The sequence below is a fragment of the Nomascus leucogenys genome, chromosome 8, assembly GCF_006542625.1.
Source record: "Nomascus leucogenys isolate Asia chromosome 8, Asia_NLE_v1, whole genome shotgun sequence".
NCBI classification, from domain to species: domain Eukaryota; kingdom Metazoa; phylum Chordata; class Mammalia; order Primates; family Hylobatidae; genus Nomascus; species Nomascus leucogenys.
In genome coordinates this window covers 19,703,652-19,723,313 of record NC_044388.1, presented here as the reverse complement: position 1 = coordinate 19,723,313, position 19,662 = coordinate 19,703,652, and the positions used below count along the sequence as shown (strand labels likewise).

The 19,662-nt window shown below is 38.6% G+C and overlaps 1 protein-coding gene across 4 annotated transcripts in view; it reads left to right on the top strand.

Moving 5' to 3' along the window:
- The window catches only part of ATP2C1 (ATPase secretory pathway Ca2+ transporting 1), a 154,751-nt gene that overhangs the window by 108,130 nt on the left and 26,959 nt on the right, over positions 1-19,662 (top strand). For all 4 annotated transcript variants that reach the window (XM_003265403.4, XM_030816834.1, XM_030816835.1 and 1 more), the window contains 3 exons: positions 5,173-5,329; positions 9,099-9,269; positions 10,436-10,533. In XM_003265403.4, coding sequence (XP_003265451.1) covers positions 5,173-5,329; positions 9,099-9,269; positions 10,436-10,533 — 426 coding nt within the window. The remainder of the gene's footprint in view (positions 1-5,172; positions 5,330-9,098; positions 9,270-10,435; positions 10,534-19,662) is intronic.

Below are 19,662 nucleotides of genomic sequence, written 5' to 3'. Positions count from 1 at the left end.
ACCATCCTGACCAATATGGTGAAACCCTGTCTGTACTAAACATACAAAAATCAGCCGGGTGTGATGGTGTGTGCCTATATTCCCAGCTACTCAGGAGGCTGAGACAGGAATTGTTTGAACCTGGGAGGCGGAGGTTGCAGTGAGCCGAGATCACCCCACTGCACTCCAGCGTGGGCAACAGCCTGTCTAAAAAAAAAAAAAAAAATACACACACACCCTTAAACTTTCCACACACCACACACACACACACACACACACACACACCACACACCCTTAAACTTTCCTTCACTGTTGCCTAGGCTGAGTGCAGTGGTGTGACCTCGGGTCACTACAACCTCAACCTCCCCGGGCGCAAGTGATCTTCCCACTTCAGCTTCCCAAGTAGCTGGTAGTATAAGCATGTGCCACCATACCTGGCTAATTTTGCTTATTTTTTGTAGAGATGGGGTCTCATTATGTTTCCTAGGCTGGTCTTGAACCCCTGGACTCACATGATCCTCCTACCTTGGCCTCCCAGAGTGCTGGGATTACAGGCGTGAGCCACCACACCTGGACTTACTTGTTATTTTTATAGTTCCTTTGACAGGAATGACTAGTTGGTTATATGTTTTTACCTATGAGCAAACACATGATTTTTGCATGTGATACCTATGATTACATCTCTATAGAAAACAGGAATGAAGGGATCTTCCTTCATTCATGTAAATGGAAACATACAGGTTTTAAAAGAAAGGCCAGGTTGGTTAACACTGAACTTTGAATTGAAGTCTTCCCGGAACTATGTTCATGAGGACCAAAAAAAGATTTCCGTCTATTCTTTAAAGGAACTTTTACAAGCTTAGGTGAAAGAAGACAATTGGAAATAAAACTATGAAAATAAAATACCTTTCACTTTAAACCTTTTAATGTAAAGCCTTCAGAGATTGCATTAAACTTAGGCGATTTTCAGCTGATGTCTCTTAACCATATAGTTATATGGCAAGAATATGCATATGACTTTTTTTGATAGGTCTATTTCACTACATTTTGTAAACCATCACACGGTACTTCAAGATAGTGTGGCTCATGTAATGTTTAATAATTTTACTTTTCAGAAACTTTTAATGTAATCCCACCAAAGTTTTACATTGGAAGATTAAATCTTCTTAGTTGTGGGGGACAGAAAGTGGCAGGATATGTTTGTAAACATTTGATTATTCTTCTCATTTGCCGACCTGAAGAGTTCCTCTTGCACAGCAAAACCAACCAGTGAAATGAACAAACAAAATCCAACCCACAGATGTGACTGAGGATCTAGAAGAAGTCATCCTGACACAGATAGGGAAACTTGCCATTTTAAAAGTAACTTCAGTGGCTCAAATAGTTTGCTTTTAAAGGACTTTCACTTGAACATAACAATATATATTTATGTCTACTATCTCCCTGGAACCCACCAAAATCACTAACAAGGAATAAAAGATATAAACTCAGAAAGAGAAAGTATAGGAAAGATTCAAAGGTGCCAGGTACCTTTGAAGGCAGGGAGTAAGGCATAAGGCTAAAAATAGTAGAGAAATTTGAAATTCTGAATAAGGAACCAATAGAACTCTCCCAAGTACCTTTGCTGCTTCTTTAGGCCAGACGGTTAGCCTTCCTTTACCCCTGTGGAACACCAGAAATCTGGGGATAAGAGTAGAGGGTAGGATTAAGCCTTAAGACTGAAAACAGAGTGATTAAGAAGATGTCATTGTCCTGAAGGATAAAGCCCTAGTTCTTAACACCACTTGTCTCTTGGAATATGTGAAGGCTGGCATCTCCCTACTGTCATTCCCTAAGTAAGAAGATTCAAGAGTTTTAGAAAAGCTGCCTGGTCTTGTAAGGCAGTGGTCCCCAGCCTTTTTGGCACCAGGGACTGGTTTCCTGGAATTCTTCCACAGGCGGAGGATGGTTTTGCGATGACACTGGTTCACCTCAGATCCTCAGGCATTAGATTCTCATAAGGAGTGCACAACCTAGATCCCTTGCATGTGTGGTTCACGTTAGGGTTCATGCTTCTATGAGAATCTCATGCCCTGGCTGACGTGACAGGAGATGGAGCTCAGGCAGTAGCGCTCGCTTGCCTGCAGCCCACTTCTTCTTTGCGGCTGGGTTCGTAAAATTCCACGGACTGTACTGGTCCACTGCCTGGGAGTTGGGGAGCCCTGTCATAAGGGGCACCTTTGAGCTAAGCTCTTTGTTCATTGGAAGCACTTACCTACTCCTGGACTTCATCTCATCACCCTACAGCAAGGCTTACCGGTTGATCCTTAGCTCTGCCAGTGCTCATGGAGCTTCTAGTCTTTTAATTTCTTCACTCTTAAATACAAGTGAACAGGGAGGGATTACTAGATACTTGGAGAAAATCTTTAGTATGAAAGCCAAAGACCAAACCAACAGAGAAAGGGGTCTTAGAGAAAGGTAGTGGCAGATGCTGAAGAAAATTTCCAAAAACCATAAAAAAGACAAAATAACTTTCAATAAAATGTTTATTAAACTTTATTTAATATAACTTTATTTAATAATATTTTCTTGACTTTTCAAGAAATGTATCAAAGTAGAACAGAAAGTCAAAGATGTGTACAGTATAAAAGGTAAGAAAAATCAAAATAAATACAGAAGATCCAGTAATTACCCCATAGTGGTAATAGGAAGGGTAATAGGAATAGGTAATAGGAAGAAAGAACAGAAAATGAGAAGATTTTATCAACTAATGCTGGAAAATTTTCCAGAATGAAAAGACTTTAGCATCTAGAATAAAGTGGCCCACCAACTGCTCAGCACAGTATGTATGTTAAAGCGGGGTGGGGTGAGGGATAAACACAAGACCTATAATTAAGAAATTTGAGGACACTTGGAGAGGGAGAATTTGAAGCACTTCTAGAGAGCTTTAAGCAAAGGGGAGATCATACAAAAGGGCTTAGGAACTAAAGTATGGTAGTCTGCCACTTAGCCCAGTGGGATACATTCCAAGACTCCTAGTGGATGCCTGAAACCATGAATAATATTGAACCTTATATATACCATGTTTTTTCGATCCAGTAACATAGATGGCTACTAAATGATTAATGGGCAGGGAGCATATATAGTGTGGATATGCTGGACAAAGGGATGATATCCTTGGCAGGACAGAGTGGGATTTCATCACCATACTCAGAATGTTGTATAATTGGAAACTTATGAATTATTTATTTTTGGAATTTTCTATTTAATATTTTTGGATGGCTGCTAAGTAACAGAAACTGCAGGAAATTAAACCCTGGATAAGGGGGCACTACTTTAATTTCTTTATACTTTTCAATGAAAACATTGACACTGGAGGTTGGAAGATAATAGAGCAAAGCCTTCAAAATGAGAGGAAATTTATCCCTAGCTAAATTTACAAATGTGAGGATAGAAGAAAAACGTGTCCCACACCACACACCTTTTCTTAGAAAGATATTGGTGGATAAAAGAAAAAGGAGACTTAAAAGACTTAAAATTCAGTGAGGATAGAGGTAGAGGGTTGTTCCTAGATACCAGTGGTACAGCAGGCCTAGAAATCAGCCAATTAGAAATGGAAAGAAGAGTGAAGGAGGGCGGTCTCCAGTAATAATACAGAGGTAATAGCTTATCTGCTTCTTTGTTGATGTGAAAAAATACCGTGAGAAGGGTTTTATATTACATTGAAGAGTTTAGGAAGAATGAATGATAAGTATACAGAAAACAAAGAGGTGGTTATTAACTTTATAGAAGACGAAACTTAAACAGGAAAAGAAGTATCCTATTTGAGCTATCAATCAGGATAGGCCATGAAAACAACATCATGCTCTCCTGCTGCCTCCCTGTCCCCAAATATCTGCTCATTATAGTTACTTGGGAACTCAGGCAGTTGGAAGCTCCATTTTAATGTGAGCACACACTGTCACAGCAGGGGTAGAAGAATAGGAAATTGTGCACCGGCACCTACATTTCCATTTGGAAGTGACACAAGTACTCATGTTTATTGGCCAAAGTAAGTCATGCCTGACTGTTTTGGAGTGAGGATGGCAATAGGGAAATACATTCCTACCTCCCAGGAGAACTGGAATATTTGTGAACGGCTGTAGTCATTACCACACTTGGCTTAGCAGCAGAGTCTTGTTGTAAACAAAATACTGGCAGATTTTGCTTCAACTATATCATAAAGATGGGGAGGGGAGAATAGGTAGTGGAAATGGGGAAATTAACATCTGTCACAATAGACAGTGTATAAAATTGATAACTGATGGAGTAGCAGTATAAACATGTTAAAAACGTGAGGGTAAATATCAGAGAAAACAGCTAAGAGAGTTAAAATTATTTTGCTTCCATGGAGTAGGACTAGTGGTGAGAAGCGTAGGACAGGAAACTGCAGTATTTCATTATGAGCTTTTGAAGATTATTTACCATGATAAAAAATAAAAGAAGGCCAGTCGCGGTGGCTCACGCCTGTAATCCCAGCACTTTGGGAGGCCGAGGCGGGCGGATCACGAGGTCAGGAGATCGAGACCATCCTGGCTAACACAGTGAAACCCCGTCTCTACGAAAAATACAAAAAATTAGCTGGGCCAGGTGGTGAGCGCCTGTAGTCCCAGCTACTCGGGAGGCTGAGGCAGGAGAATGGCGTGAACCCCGGGGGGTGGAGCCTGCAGTGAGCCGAGATCGTGCCACTGCACTCCAGCCTGGGCAACAGGCTTTGAGACTCTGTCTCAAAAAAAAAAAAAATAAAAAAAAAATAAAGTCTGATAATACCTATAAATACAATGTGATTGGGAGAATTAAATGGCATTTTAGGTAGAGAGATACATATGTATATAGTAGCTAATAGAGAACTTGAACCATTGTGAGCTGTTATTTCTCTTTCATTTCCTGTTATGTTGCAGTGAGCCTCTTTCCACATTTCAGAGTGCCACATTTGGGGCTTGGTATAGCATTGCCTTTAATGTGTGGGATGGTGGGATAGATGTTTTCTATAGAAGATACAGAAAGCTCCCATATAGGAATATTTAATCTTCAGAGTTCAGGTGGCAGTCAAAACCTTAGGCTTGAGTAACTTCTCTGGGAATTATGAGAAATGAACGCCACTTAATTTTGGACTCCAATGGCAGGTATGTACAAGTTGAAATTAAACTTATGTTTGGTACATTTTCTTCTTAGGACAGACCAGAGATTTGTTTTATGAAAGGTGCTTATGAACAAGTAATTAAGTACTGTACTACATACCAGAGCAAAGGGCAGACCTTGCCACTTACTCAGCAGCAGAGAGATGTGTACCAACAAGAGAAGGCACGCATGGGCTCAGCGGGACTCAGAGGTAAGGCTATTTCAGCATAGTCCCCTGGGGTGGGAAGGTAGAGCCTTCTTTTAATTGCAGATGAATTCATGATTCACATTTGAGCTGTCCAACTCTCTTCCAGAATTTGTAGAACCCTTGCCAGTATTGAGGTGTTAAGTTTTAGTTGGTTAATTGGCCCTCAAAAGATGGAAATTTGAGAATGTAGCAAAATACGAATCACTGGTTCTTTTAGATCTCCAGAGGTCTCTGAGTAGCTGATAGAAATATTATTTTAAACAAGTTTATCTTATGAGAAGGGTGGATCGAGGTAAAATGGTGTTACTCTCTTTTTATCACTTTGTTTTAAGGACAAAAATACTTTTCTAAAAATTAAGTCTGAAGCCTCTAATATATCCTTTAAGGTGATTGCTAACTTGATCTGTTACTGTTCACCAGGGAGGTAAAGAAGTCCCCAGATGCTGCTTACTTATATGCTGCTGACTGAGCAGTGATGGGGAGAGGGTCTGCTGGACACACACACATTAGGCCACCTCTCCTAGAGATGTCATGTGTAAGACTCGGGGGTTGGTGGTTGGTGTCCTAACCTGATTCTTACCTTCTGTATGGTCATCTGGCTTCTGCAGAATATATGTAGTTATGTAGTCTCTCACAGCAGTTGGAAGAGTTGGCTTCCTTAATTTTATTATTTTAATGAAATTAGAGTCTAAGCACTACAATTTCTGGGAGGAAGAAAAGTTATGTGAAAAATGTTTTTATTTGTTGTTCACTTAAGCAGAGGCTTTTTTTGAGTTTTAAACATTTTGATGGATTTATAGGGTTTCTGTTCTTAAAATAAACTAAGTTTGGAAAGGTACTCTTACCAGCAGAGAACACTGCTCCCAGCCTGCTGCCATTGCCCTTCTCTCTGAACCTTCTGTGCTGCTGAACCAAGATCAATCCTCATACCCCGGCCCCCAGAGCCTAGTGCATCTCATCTGGGATATGGGCTGTATTGTGACCATCTTAACACTTCATCTTCTGTCTCCAAGGAAATGGGAGGCAGAGACTCGTGGCTGAGAAGTTATTTTGCAAATGGATATTTTGGATGGAAAAAAATTTAAAGGAAAACAACTTTTCCTTCCCCCTTTCCCCTTTTAATGTAAGAGGCTTTGATGACAGGTTCTAGAGTTTCTGGGGTTTCATCCCAAAGGCCTGAATCTGGAACATGCTCTGGTTCCCCCCACCTCAGTCCTCAAGCTTTCTGGACCCCGGAAGCCAAGGCAGATTCTTTCTCCCAGCGTCAGTTCTGGGGCAGGAGGAACCTCTTTTCTGGTTTACCTGGGCCAGACCTAAGAATAGCAGGGTCTCTGAAACCACAGGGTTTTGATATGTTTTTATCAAGCCAAATGTACAAATGCCAACTGACACTCTGGATAATTAAGCACAGGGGGGTGCCCTCGTACATTGTACCCTTACTCCCTTCTGAACAGTTGGCAGACCAAACTGTTTGGTGGCCCCAGCTGCTGGAAGCTCAGATACTCTGGCTCAGGGTAACACTTTTGTTCCCCTTAAACTCCTCAACTTTCCACCTCAGCTAGGGAAAGAGAATGACAGTTAAGGCTTGGCCCAGGATTATAATCGTTAGAGCAAGTGGGAGTTTCAGAGACTTAAGGGGCACTGCAGGGAGGCCTTGCTGCCACAAAATTAGGGTTTTGATTGCTAAAGCCTGTGTATGAAGGGGCAGTGGCAGCTCCACTGAGCCAATCCTGGGAAGACTGTGGTGCAGAGGGCCTATTACTCTCCTGATTGACCTGATTCTGGGGCTTTGACCCTTTCTTTTTAAATTTACTTTTGCTAAGATGCACCTATTTATTTATTTTTGTAAAAGACTGTTGGTGGACAAAATGTGAACTCATTTATTTCCTCTTTTGAACTTCTGAGATGTCATCACTTCCAGTTTGTTGGCTTTGTTTCCAGCTATTAATAAAGCATTAAAAGAATGGAGAAAAAAAGGGAAGTGGGCAGAGTCTTGCTACTCTTAGCAGCACATAGCGAGAGGTTTTAAAGTGGCATGGATTTAGAGCACTTAAAGAGGTCTTGAAGGTCTAATATATGCTCCCTCTTTTTCTTAGTTTCTGGAACAAAGTTTTCCTGCCTCGTTATAATGACTAACTCTTTTCATATGAAGGATTGTGGAGGTTTGTGTATGTGTGTTTTGTATTGTAACATTATGAAGTAGACCAGAGTTGGCAGAGGGGAAAGTTTTTGTTGCACAGGGTTTTGGGAAACATTCTGCTCATTTGTCTCTTGCTTCATGTCTTTTCTTCTTTATCTACCCTTGTGCTCCACTTCCATCCTCCCCCTGAGATTACCATAATGAAGAACAGAAAGATTTTAAACCTCAGTTGATATGTACTTACACTACGTCTTATAAAACTTAAGTTTCTTAAAATACTGTGGTTCTTAATTTTGATATTAGAGTATATTTTGTTTTATGTCAGGGGCTCTCCACATGAAAAAAGTTTACCTATCCTTGACTCGGAGAGTAGCAGCAGATTTTCATTGGTGCTAAAGAAGCAAATAAATGCAGGATACTAACCTCTAGACTAGTGCCACCCCTCCATCAGGAGTGTGCAGAGCTGATCTTTCCATCTTAGGATTTGCTGACATATATTTTTGTCACTGTCCCCTTCTGTTACCATCAGCCTCTATCCCAACACCAGGAACTGTGAAGCGGCTCATTTTCTCAAGGGTGAAAGCCTTTGGGGCCCACATCTACATAAATAATTAGGTATATGACTCTTACTTTGGAAAAATAGAATTACTTGCCTTTAACCTTGATTTTTTTTTTTTGAGCATATGTAATCTTTCCTACCTTTTGCTTGACCAAGAATAGATAGTTTCTTTGGTCTCTCTGGGGCTTTTCAGTCTCCTCTTGACTTACTTATGTTTAGTTTGTATGTGCATGTTACAAGTTGTTCAGTCTAATATCTCAGATGCAGGTACATTCCTTTGGTTAATAAAAGTAGTTACCGGAGTTCCATAATTCTGAGAGCAAGCTAAACGATATTTGGGAAATGAAAAGTACTTTGTACTATATCTTACATGCCCAAGGATGACAGGGAAATAAGTAGAAATAATAATATGATGGCATTATTTACATACTCTTAGAGAACCAACGTTACAAATAAGAAATGTCCGTTCATGTTATGGAAGGAGTAAAAGAATCCAAACTATTGTTGGTATTAATGGTTTTACAACCACTTTCCAAATTAACTTTACCTTCCAGGAGTTTTCATGTACAAAGTTGTTACAGGCTATGTATAATTAATACAGTCTTCTCTTCAGAGTGTTTAATTTTTCTGGAGATCTTGGAAATGGAAAGATGAAGATCCATTAGAAGCCACCTTCAAAGGTGTTTGTCTATTTAAAATTGACTTTAAAGCCTAACAAACCCATAGTTTCTCTAAATAATTAATTCTATTTTTTAAAGAGGCAAAGTTCCTGTTGAAAGTAGCTGCATGTGGTTACTGTGTGAAAATATTGTTCATTTTCTGTCTCTTGCCTACTCTGCCCTTCAGTTCTTTAGTTTGATTCTTTTTAATTAAAACAGCTTAAAGGGACCCCTTATCCAGAACCATTAAACTATAACGTTTTGGTGTGTAATCATTTTGATTTCGCAAATGACATTATGGTCTTAAGTGATTTATTTAAGAAGTGTTACTGTCTCCAATTTCTGTCAACTAAATTCTGATGTTTTTATGACTCACTTTTTTTTGTTGTTATTTGGATTTTATTATTTCCTAAGTTCTTGCTTTGGCTTCTGGTCCTGAACTGGGACAGCTGACATTTCTTGGCTTGGTGGGAATCATTGATCCACCTAGAACTGGTGTGAAAGAAGCTGTTACAACACTCATTGCCTCAGGAGTATCAATAAAAATGATTACTGGAGATTCACAGGAGACTGCAGTTGCAATCGGTATAACTAGACTGCTTTCTTTTGTTTTAGATAGTTTTTCTTAAAATACTGTGGTGCATAATTTTGTGAACTATTAGTTATGAATATGTTTATGTAATATTGAGATTATGCAATTGAAATCGACTCATGGTTTTGCTCATGGTATGTATAAAGTTGGCAAAACTGATTATAGTTTAAAAAGTAGTAACATTGACATGCATAACTAAATCATGAAATCACATGTATTTTATTCACATAAGGGTAATTATTTTTAATCTCATGATCACTGTGATGACAGAATAAAAGCACTAGATCATGAATGTCAAAGGAAACATGAAACTTAGTTTTTCCTTTCAACTTAAGTATAATTTTCAAAGCAGACTTGTGCATAATTTGGAAGAAAATAGCTTGTTATATGTATTTGTTTTTTTGTCATGTATGCCTATATTTGAATGCTATTTAAGATTACCTTAAGAAGTACAATAAGAGCAAAGAAGAGAATGAAAGTAAATTTTCCAGAGCCTCTAAACTGTAATTCGTACTGATAAATTTAACAGTTGGCTAAACTCCATTAATTCTTATTTGGAGAGGGGCTAGTCCAGGAGTTTCAAACTATATATTGTCTAAGAATAGGTCACTAGGAACATAATATTATTGGAAGAATAACTTTTCAATGTTTATTTTCATTTATGTATAACTACATGATTACCACAGATCCACCACCATCTTGTCTGGCTTTGGACACTGTACTTAAAATGCACTCTGATCTTCATTACATTTCTGCTGCTGAGCAGAACCTGATTGGCCTAGTTTCAATTCTTACGTATGCTAGCTTAAATAGTCAAAAAAAAAATTTTTTTTTTTTTTCCTGTAGAGACAGGGTCTTGCTATATTGCCCAGGCTGGTCTTGAACTCCTGGGCAGAAGCGATCCTCTGGCCCCAAAGTGCTGAGATTACAAGCCTGAGCCACTGTGGCCAGCCTTGAAAATTCTTTATTCTTAAATTTAAACAAAAATAAAAGTCAAACATAAAACTCCAGACTTAATACTGATTCAGATAGGTTTTTGTATTACCGGTAGGTAACAAAAGAGAATAGATAACAAATCATACTAAATGAGCATTATGTTGACTAGCCCGTCAAGCAAAAACAATTTGGTTTATTACATTTTCTCTCTCATTCGCTTTAGCCAGTCGTCTGGGATTGTATTCCAAAACTTCCCAGTCAGTCTCAGGAGAAGAAATAGATGCAATGGATGTCCAGCAGCTTTCACAAATAGTACCAAAGGTAGGCCTAAACTAAAGCCTTTTGGACTGAAAGGCCTTATTCTAAGTGTTACGATTTCTACTACTATCTTAATGAAACTGTTTAATTGTGAACATCAGGGATTTAAATAACCACCAGATTTGTTGGTTCAGATCCTGAAATGAAGTCTTATCATTGAATTAGTCTTATTGATTATTTATGATATGACATTTATGAATATCAGTGCAAAATTATTAATTTTAGCAAGAACCAGATTTCCACTGAGAAAAGTGCTGTGGAAATTAACAGTGCTTGTATTTATGAATTAAAGGGTGGAGAGAGATCATTGCTTTATACTGCTTAGTCTTTTGCTCAATTTTAATTTTAGCATGAGTATGTAATTATTTTTTTAGGTACAATTTACATATAGTAAAATTCGCCCATTTTAGTGTATAGTTCTGAGCATTGACAGATGCATGCAGTCTTGTAACCACCACCACAATCAAGATATAGAACAGTTCCATCATCCCCCAAATTATCTTATGCCTTTTTGTGGTTACCTTCTCCCCCTACTTCCAGGACTTGGCAGCCACTAATTCTTTTTTTGTCTCTGTCACTTTACCTTTTCTAGAATGCACTAAAAATTGAATCATACCATATGAATGAGGCTTTTGAATCTGCTTCTTTCACTTAGCATAATGCATTTGACATTTATCTATGTTGGTTGTGTGTATTAGTAATTTGTTGTTGTTTTTTAAAGTAATATTCTGTTATGGGTGTACCTTACCTATTCACCATTTTAAGGACATTTAGATTTTTTCCACTTTTTGATGATTATGAATAAAGATGCTGTCAACATTTGTGTACAGGCTTTTGCATGAAAATAAATTTTCATATCTCGGGTAAATATCTGTAATTGCTGAGTCATACACTTAATGTATATTTAATTTCAGAAGAAACTGCCAAGTTGTTTTACAAGATGGCTTTATTATTTTGCACCCCCACCAGCAGTGCCTGGAACTTCTAATAGTCCTGCATCCTCATTAGCACAAGGGATTGTCATTGCCCTCATCCCCCATTCTGATAAGTGTACAATGGTATCTTACTGGGATTTTAATGTGCATTTCCCTCACAACTAGTGATGTTGAATATCTTTTCATATGCTTATTTGCCATCCATATATCTTCTTTAGTGAAGTGTCTGCCCTGTCTATTTTTAAAAAATTGTTGTCTAAATTATTGAATTTTGAGCATTCTTTATATAATGTGGATACAAGTCCTTTATTAGATATTTGTTCGAAAATGTTTCTTTCCAGTTGGTAGTGTGTCTTTTCCAAGAGGGGAAGTTCTTAACTTTGATTAGGTCTAGTTTTTCAATTTCTTCTTTTATGGACTATGCTTTTGATATCTCAGAACTCCCTGTCTAACCCAGGTTCACAAAGATTTTTTTCGTGTTTTCTTATAGAAGTTTTATAGTTTTGGGTTTTATACTTAGGTCTGTGATCCATTTTGAGTGTATTTTTTTTGTATATGTTGTAATGGATTAAGGTTTATTTTCTTTGCATATAGATGTTCAGTTATTTCAGCAACATTTGTTGAAAAGACTATCCTTTTTCCATTGAAATACTTTTTTACTTTTGATTATAATGCTTTTCTAACAAATTATTTGTAGGAAGAGAGGTATCTCCTGCCCCACAGCACAGTAGCTTCTTTAAAGCCAGGTTCCCTGATGTGAGATTAACTTACTTTATTATCTTGGGCTGCCTTGTAAGGGGCCTATCAAAGCCTGGTTTGTGGGTACCCAGGTCCCATAGGAAGTGCCCCATAGGAGGTGGGCAGCAGTCTTCCCAGTTGCTGACAGTTCAGATTTCTTGGTTTTATTGTTAGTTAACTTATATATGCACATATATTTGTATGTCCTTCAAAATAAGCACTTATCTGGAATTTATTTTATTAGCTATTTTGTAGCCATCCATTGTTGCTAATAAAATGTGCTACCTTCTCCTTCATTTATTTTACACTTACAACTTCAAGTTATATATTCAGAATATGGAATTTTCTTAAATTGTTTCTGCATCTTATGTCTATACTTTTTTGATTAGAAAATTTATTCATTAGTGGTATATGTTCAACATAGACAAATCAAATAATATAGAAAAGTAAGAGCTACAATAGAAGTTGTCTGTAATCTAACCCACACTCAGGTTATGCATCCACAGAGTGTCCATAATAAGTTAACCTATTATGACTTAAAAAAATGTGTTTAACTTGGGAGGCCGAGGCGGGCGGATCACGAGGTCAGGAGATCGAGACCATCCTGGCTAACACGGTGAAACCCCGTCTCTACTAAAAATACAAAAAAAAAAAAAAATTAGCCAGGCGTGTTGGCGGGCGCCTGTAGTTCCAGCTACTCGGGAGGCTGAGGCAGGAGAATGGCGTGAACCCGGGAGGCGGAGCTTGCAGTGAGCCGAGATCGCGCCACTGCACTCTAGCCTGGGGGATAGAGAAAGACTCCGTCTCAAAAAAAAAAAAAATGTGTTTAACAGAATCTGGTTGCTACTTTATACTGTTATAATTCTGAACATTCATTTTACATAACTTTGGCATTTCTGAAATCAATTATTATTAGAAAACATGTTTTTAATTGCTGTACAATATTTTGAGTATACCATGTGTATGTGTGTATAAATGCACAGCATATATACATGTATATATATAGAGAGAGAGAGAGGGAGAGAGAGTTACATAACCATTTTCCTGTTGAAATTTGAGTTTCTTTTCTTTTTACTACTGTAAATGTTCCTTTAAGGATAATGACAATAGCAACCATTTACTATCTGCCAATGCATGTATTACCTACATTGTCTAATTTACTTCTTATAGCTACCTTATAAAAGATAGGCAGCGCCACTTTAAAAATTCTAATAATTAATAAGCCTTATTCTTAGCAGTGTTAGATTTATAGAACAATTGAGCAGATAACACAGAGTTCTACCTTCCTACTCCATGTCTACCCTCTACTCCCACACAGTTCCTCTTCATATTAATAGACTGCATTACTGTAGTATATTTATTGCAATTAATGAGCTAATATTGATACATTCTTATTTCGTGGTTTACATTAAGGTTTACTTTTTGTGTTGTACCTTTCTAGGGGTTTTGACAAATGCATAATGACATATATCCACCATTACAATTTCTTTTTTTTTTTTTGAGACGGAGTCTCGCTCCACCATTAGGATTTCATACAGAGTAGTTTCATTGCCCTGAAAATATTTGTGTTTGACGTTTTCATCCCTCCCCACTCCCCTTGAATCCTTGACAACCACTGATCTTTTTACTACCTCTGTAGTTTTGCCTTTTCCAGAATGTGTATGGTTGGAATAATATCATATGTAGCCTTCTCAGACTGGTTTTTTTCACTAAGCAATATGCATTTAAGGTTTCACCATGTCTTTTCCTGGCTTAGTAGCTCATTTCTTGTGAGCACTAAATAATATTCCATTGTATGAAAGTGCCACAGTTTATCACTTCATCTTTGGAGGGCATCTTAGTTGCTTCCAGGTTTGGCAATTATACATAAAGCTGCTCTAAACATTCATATACAGGTTTTTGTGTAGACATAAGTTTTCAACTCATTTGGGTAAATACTAAGGAGCACAATTGCTGAATCAGATCATATGGTAAGAGTATATTTAGTTTTTTAAGAAACAGGCAATTCCATTTTTATAGATGAGGAAATTGAGGCCCAGAGTACTTGGGAGACTTGGCTGATGTCTCGGAGCTAGTAAGTGGTGGTGTTGGCATTGGAACTGGAATCCAGGTCTGTGTGCTCCAGAGTTCATCTGTTGTTTGCTGTTTCTTTGAATATTGTTGAACCTAAGATGTACCCATCTCTGATTATTATTATTATTGTTATTATTTCTTACCACTGCCCTTATCCATATACATCTCTGATTATTTTTATACACTGAATTCCTACATGTGAAATGATTGGACTGATGTTCAACACGTTTGTAAGGCCGTTAACATATATTGCTGAATTGTCCTCTGAAAAGGTTTCTGTTTATATTTCCATAAACTACACTTCATACAGTAGGATTAAGTCCCTAGACCTCCAGCCCCACTTCCCTCATCCTCTAGCAAGTGGTTAGATTTTGGATGTTGTTACTAATAGAAATACACTCTTTTGCTTATCCATATTTTTTCTTTCTCAACTTCTAATCACTCGTGAATGCTGTTTTCAGAGACAGCCAGTCATAGTCCTGAAAGATGTAATCTCTAATGTTGAAATCCTGAAAGACTGAAATCCACAAAGTCTTAAAATCCTGAAAAACCACAGCCCCCAAAGATCAAAATCCTAAAAATCTAATTCTGGAAAAAATAATTTTAAAATAAAATAATTCACATTTTTAAGAAGGAATTTGAGAAACATAAAAACATGAAAATGCTTCATTGGTCACTTTATACAAAATAAGCAATAATAAATAACCTACATAGTTTTGCAAGCATTTGCAAGCATAAACACTCAGCCATATTATATGACAGACAGATACAACATAGGACTGTTATGAGCATATGAACTGTATTTATAAAGAAATAGGTCATAAGGGAAATACATAAACACGTATCACTATGGTTGCTAATTGTGTGCACCCCACTTTATAACTGTGGGTCATTTTTATCTTTCACAAATGCAGATGTATGAAAAGGACATTCATTTATTGAGGAAGTTTCAACATTTTTACATACACGTACAATGCTTACATACAAAGTCAACATTGTGATCATGCACTTTCCTGAAGTCAAATTTGCAAAACATGCATAAAACAAATCAGAATCCTTTAAGTCTCTATAACTTACGCTTCCAGTGTTGGAAATGATGCAAAGGTGAAATACATAGCATAGCAAATTGTAAAAAATAAAGCTCACAATTTAAAATAGTGCAAAAGGAAACTAAAAAAAGAAAAATAATGGCTGGGCACGGTGGCTCACACCTGTAATCCCAGCACTTTGGGAGGCTGAGGTGGACGGATTGCCTGAGGTCAGGATTTCGAGACCTGCCTGGCCAACATGGTGAAACCCCATCTCTACTAAAAATACAAAAATTAGCTGGGCGTGGTGGTGGGCGCCTGTAATCCCAGCTACTCAGGAGGCTGAGGCAGGAGAATCGCTTGAACCCGGGAGGCAGAGGTTGCAGTGAACTGAGATCGCACCAGTGCACTCCAGCCTGGGCTACAGAGCAAGACTCCTTCCACCACCCCACCCCACCCCCCCAGAAAAGAAACCAAAATAACAACAGCAGCAAAAAACCTGAAAAGAAAATATGACATGGAAAAGCATATTACAGAGATAGATGATGGACAGTTGCATGGAGATAGTCCATAAAAGCTGACTGACTTTCATGATCATTCACTATATTTTGAAGTTTTGCAGCATGATGAATAGTTGCTTTTTTTTCTTTAAGAACATGGCTGTCAGAGTATGTTCATACTCATTTTCTACATGGCACTGCTCTTTTTGAAATTCTATGATTCGATGTACACTAACATGAATATTCTCTATTAAATTTTCCTATCCTGTGATTGTGATTTTCAGGAGTTTAGACTTTAGGGATTTCAGCATTTGGGATTATAGCATTTGGTATTGTATCTTTCAAGATTATGATCCCAATATGCTGGGATCATAGATGACTGTTGGGATCACTGCCACCCAGAGAATTGGGGCAGTGTGGATGTTTGCTTTGTTTTTGGGGTGGGGAAGGTGTTTATATATTTGAATAGGGCTTTTTTTTTTTTTTTTTTTTTGGTGCACGTCCTATCCTGGTAATCTCTTCCTGATGTTTATTTCTGAATAAATCCCATATTGGATTTTTTTTAGTGGTATTGGGACAGAGTGTTAGTAAATGTATGTGAAATCTGCAGTTACTTAAACATTTTACCATTAGACTTTCGCATAACTTCTCAGAGATGCTAAAGGTGATGAAACTTTCATTTTATTTGCTTTCTTCAGTTCGTCCTCTGGCTCTCATAAAAATTATGGTGAACTCTGGAAACCAACCTAAAGGTAGTTAGGGAAGAAAGGAACTACTTACAAATTACATCATCAGCCTGGACAAATCACATTGTCGGGGTTTCCCAAGTAGAGTGTGTGTGCGTTAATTATAGCAGATACCCTGATGCTATTCTAAGGAGACTAAAACAAAATAGGACCTAAACCCTGTCAGAAGCTCGTTGAATTGCTTAAATTCATCCTACTTTAAAGTGGAATTCTGTAAATAACCAGCCCTCCCTCCCAGGTATTTTGTATCTTTTGAATACCTAAGTCTTTTCTCCGAATATTATTAGTGAATTTTTTGTCTCATTAGGTTAGCAGGACTGCCCCCACCCTCATTTTGTCTTTTCCCCCACTTCATTTTGTGTTCATGTGACCCTTTTATAGCCAATATGTTTATTTGGCCTTCAGCTTTTTAATTATTTTATTTTATTTTTTTTTAGAGATGGTGTCTTGCTTTATTGCCCAGACTGGAGTGCAGTGGCACGATCATAGCTCACTGCTGCCTTGAATTCCTGGGCTCAAGCTGTCCTCCGCCTTAGCCTCCCAAGTAGCTGGAACTGTAGGTGCTCACCACTATGCCTGGGTAATTTAAAAAAAAAAAAAAGAAAATCCATTTCTGAATGGATTTTTAAACTTTTTTGAAAGAAAGGATTTGTAGAAATGGAGTCTCACCATGTGTTGCCCAGACTGTTCTTGAACTCCTGGGCTCAAGTGATCCTCCCACCTCAGCCTCCCAAAGTGCTGGGATTATAGGCATGAGCCACTGCACCTAGCCTCGTCTTCTGCTTTCCTTTGTTTGTTTTTTGAGACAGAGTCTCTAGCTTTGTTGACTAGGCTAGAGTGTAGTGGTGTGACCATAGCTCACTGCAACGTCAAACTCCTCCTGGGCTCAAGTGATCTCCCCGGTTCAGGTGATCCCTCATGACTCAGTCTCCTGAGTAGCTGGGACTACTGGCATGTGCCGCCATGCTTAGGTAATTTTGTTATTTTTTATAGAGATGGGGTCTTGCTGTGTTGCCCAGGTTGGTCTCAAACTCCTGGGCTCAAGTGATCCTCCTACCTTGGTCTCTCAAAGTGTTGGGATTACAGGCATAAGCCACTGCACTCAGTTTGCTGCTTTTGCTTCACATCAGTTTGAATAACTTTTATTATTGTTACAAATAAAACAGACCTTTTGTTCTAAATCATTAGCTTGTTGAAGTTTTCCCCCATGTACTAGAATCATATTAATTCTGCCCCTCATTAAAATATTTTTCAGCCATCCTTTTTCATAATTCTTTCGAACACATTTCATTCTCCTTTTGGAGTATGGAGTGTTGCTATGTACTTTGACCTAGAGCCAATTAAAAAGTAGTACTGAAACTCAGTTTTGCTTGTTTATTAGGTCATCTGGGAATTCTCAGTGTTTTCCATTTATGACTTTTTCTAGTGTGTCCTACATTTTCCATTGATCTGTTGATAGAAGTGGTCATCCTCTTTCTTCTTTTTCTGATTTTTACAGAATTACTTCCATTTATATTTCTACTGAATCTATTCGCCAAGTCCCCATATTATTATCGCAATTCATATATTGTCTAATTTTTAATAGGTTGTAAATCTTTATTTCAATCACTTGTTTTTTCTTCAGTGCATTAGTTTTCTTTAATCTGTCCTAGAAGATTTGAGGATCTTCGGTAGGTTATTCTAATGCAAGACACATCTTTTCCATTAACCTCTCCTTTAATATTTTCCTTTCTTTTTTTTTGGTAACTTCCTTTCCCTAGTACATCTTGTCTATTAATTTCCATCAAAAGAACTGTGAGTGCTGACCACAAATGTGACACTGAAAAGGAGGACTCATAAGAAGAGAAAAATACCCCTTGTAGGTTGCTTCTGAAAATATGTGGCCTTGTTCTACTCTCTTTGATGATTTTTATCTCTTCCTCCAAGTCTAAAATCAGGCCAAAATACCCAACTGTCACAACTGGATCAAGCCAGCTGCACCTTTTACCACCAAGTACAAGGCTCACTGCAACCCACGGACACCCAGCTAACCTCGGGACAGCCATGATCCCCATAGGCAGGGATGACACCCACGACCAGCAAGAAGCAGCTACAGAAAATTGATCCTCAGTGCCTCTGCCTCCCATAAAGATTTATGGGGATCATGTCTCAGGGAGAAATGAGGCAGGAGAATAGGGAATTAGAGTAATCAAGGGTTAAGGCATAAGTAAAAGAACAGTAGATGCAACCAGTTCTAGGCAAGATTAGGCAACATTTAGGCCACATCCTTACTCCTGTGATAACAAGACAGTAGTCTCCACTTCAGCCTCTGATTGGCTGGGGACCAAGTCTCCACTTCAGTCTCTGATTGGTCACAGGCTAATCCTTCATAGGGTGTAACCAATTGGAGGCCTCTAAAGGGCACCTAGGCGTGTTACCAAATTCTTTTAACTTAATAAAAACCCTAGGCCGGGCACGGTGGCTCACACCTGTAATTCCAGCACTTTGGGAGGCCAAGGCTGGTGGATCATAAGGTCAGGAGTTCAAGACCAGCCTGGCCAAGATGGTAAAACCCCGTCTCTACTAAAAATACAAAAAGTAGCTGGGTATGGTGGCGGGCACCTGTAATCCCAGCTACTTGAGAGGCTGAGGCAGAGAATTGCTTGAACCAAGGAGGCAGAGGTTGTAGTGAGCTGAGATTGCGCCACTGCGCTCCAGCCTGGGCGACAAGAGTGAAACTCCATCTCAAAAACACACACACACACACACACACACACACACACACAAAACGTCTGGGCGCTGTGGCTCATGCCTGTAATGCACTTTGGGAGGCCAAGGTGGGTAGATCACCTGAGGTTGGGAGTTCGGGACCAGCCTCACCAACATGGAGAAAACCCGTCTCTACTAAAAAATACGAAATTAGCTGCGTGTGGTGGTGCATGCCTGTAATCCCAGCTACTTGGGAGGCTGAGGCAGGAGAATCGCTTGAACCCAGGAGGAGGAGGTTGTGGTGAGCTGAGATCGCACCATTGCACTCCAGCCTGGGCAACAAGAGCGAAACTCCATCTCAAAAGAAAAAAAAAAAACACAAAAATACCCTAAAGAACATTGTAGTTGGGACTCATGAGCCGCT